At 37.1% G+C, this 2,333-nt stretch overlaps 1 protein-coding gene across 1 annotated transcript in view; it reads left to right on the forward strand.

Moving 5' to 3' along the window:
- The window catches only part of BUB1B (BUB1 mitotic checkpoint serine/threonine kinase B), a 75,201-nt gene that overhangs the window by 52,490 nt on the left and 20,378 nt on the right, over window positions 1-2,333 (forward strand). The window contains exons 12-13 of the mRNA XM_023514253.1: window positions 121-170; window positions 2,162-2,222. Coding sequence (XP_023370021.1) covers window positions 121-170; window positions 2,162-2,222 — 111 coding nt within the window. The remainder of the gene's footprint in view (window positions 1-120; window positions 171-2,161; window positions 2,223-2,333) is intronic.

Below are 2,333 nucleotides of genomic sequence, written 5' to 3' on the forward strand. Positions count from 1 at the left end.
TAGAATAATTTCTTTATCTTAAAGATTATATTTGATGGAAAAGCCTCTTGGATTTTAAAAATTATTTTAACAATTCTTTCTGAGGGTATTGAGCATGTTTTAAAACAAGTTTCTTCACAGAGACACTACACTTGCAGAAAACGTTGGTCAGGACCAGCCTCCTTCTAAAGGTGAGTTGTACTTATCATCCTTGTAAAGTACTTACTGATAACAAAGGATAAGTATTTTTTTAAATTATGGTAACGGGATTGAAAAAAAGCAGAGGGGGGAATAGGGTATTATTATGTCTTTGAATCAAGAAATTTGGAGTAATCTTATGCTTCGAGATTTTTCAGTGCTTCAAAATATTTAAATTTGTATTAATTACCAAATAATCTTCTACTTTAGTTACTAGATGATGGGCTAAGCATATCAGTAGTTACCAACAGCCAGACAAAGGAAATTGGCTTTTTGGAGGATAAAAGTTAAAACTAAAGCTACGTTATGTTCAAATTGGTTTTCTTTTCCATTCAGAAACATGTTAAAAGTGGTAGAAGCATGAATATCTGCTTATAAATAGTTTTGGAAAACAAAAATAACAAACAAAATTGAATTGAACCTCTAATTCTAACCAACTGTTTATAGGAAATACAATGTATAGAGGAATATGGCTAAACAACATGGGTGGGCAGAATTGGCAAAATCCAGCATTATGGGGCAAATAAAATAAAAGAGATAGAAGTGGCTTTTGAACCAGCCACCCTATATGGATCTTGGCTCTGCATTTCCAATTCAAACAAACTTTAAAAACAATTTTTTTCCATAGTATGTATATACCACACAGTATGTTAATCCATTCCTGAATTGATGGGTATTTGTTTCCACATCTTGGCAATTGTAAAAGCAAATATCCACTGTACTCAATGCTAAAATGAAGCCAGTATGGCTTGGCGCCTGTGGTTCAAGCAGCTAAGGCGCCAACCACATACACCTAAGCTGGTGGGTTCGAATCCAGCCCGGGCCCGCCAAACAACAATGATGGCTGCAACCAAAAAATAGATGGGTGTTGTGGCAGGTGCCTGTAGTCCCAGCTACTTGGAAGTGGAGGCAGGAGACTGGCTTGAGCCCAAGAGTTGGAGGTTGCTGTGAGCTGTGATGCCATAGCACTCTATCCAGGGTGACAACTTGGGGCTCTGTCTCAAAAATAAATAAATAAATAAATATAAAATGAAGCCAGTAGACGATCTAATTCATGCCCACATAGGAGAAAAACTCATTTCAATTCAAGTTGGAGGGAGAATAATAAAGGGGAAGGACCAGAGGGATGGTTTAGGGTGTTCCCACTGAATGGCCACGATGTAGGAGTGTATGTCACACTTTTTGCATGCAGGACATAGCTACAAGAGGGAATCTACTTAATAAATTCAAATATTGTGATTTGGTCATCTGTACCTTCACATTAACCTGAAATTTAAAGAAAGCAAAAAACAGTTTCTTTTAAAGAGAATAGGTAAAATGTAAAACTTGCAGATGGATATTTGTTAGTCAGAAATTGTTGATATAGTAAGTATCATGTTTTGGCTCAGTGCCTGTAGCTCAGCAGCTAGGGTGCTAGCCACATACAATGAAGCTGGCAGGTTCAAATCCTGCCCAGGCCTGCCAAACGACAATGACAACTACAACCAAAAATTAGCCGGGCGTTGTGGCAGACACCTGTAGTCCCACCTACTTGGGAGGCTGAGGTAAGAAAATCACTTAAGCCTAAGAGTTTGAGGTTGTTATGAGCTGTGATGCCATGGCACTCTACTGAGGGCAACATGGTAAGACTCTGTCTCAAAAAAAAAAAAGTATCATGTTTTGAGATTTGGCTTTTTAAAAAAAGCCTCTTTTAGAAATAGATACTATAGTATTTATAGATGAAATGATATGATATCTTGGATTGCTTTAGGATCTTGTTGAGTTGGGAATGATGGCAGTGGTGGGGAATCTAGATGAAATAAGATAATCTGTTTAGGTGATTGTTAAATTATTAAATGACCTTTTTTGTATGTTTAAGATCTTTCATTATAAAAATATAAATTGCCTTTCTGCTTTCAAACAACACAAAATGTTAACTAATCTAGTTGTCTTGAAGAGTAAAGCATTTACTCCTAAAGTTTATATCTAATCTTTCTTTCTATAGGTCCCAGTATACCATTTTCCATTTTTGATGAGTTTCTTCTTTCAGAAAACAAGAATGAAAGGTTTGTTTTTAACTTAAAAGTTTTCTGGCTTGGTGCCTGTGGCTCAAGCAGCTAAGGCGCCAGCCACATATACCTAAGGTGGCGGGTTCGAATCCCCAGCCCGGGCCCGCC

The sequence above is a fragment of the Otolemur garnettii genome, unplaced genomic scaffold (assembly GCF_000181295.1).
Source record: "Otolemur garnettii isolate 467f Iridium unplaced genomic scaffold, OtoGar3 scaffold00050, whole genome shotgun sequence".
In the NCBI taxonomy this organism is placed as follows: Eukaryota; Metazoa; Chordata; class Mammalia; order Primates; family Galagidae; genus Otolemur; species Otolemur garnettii.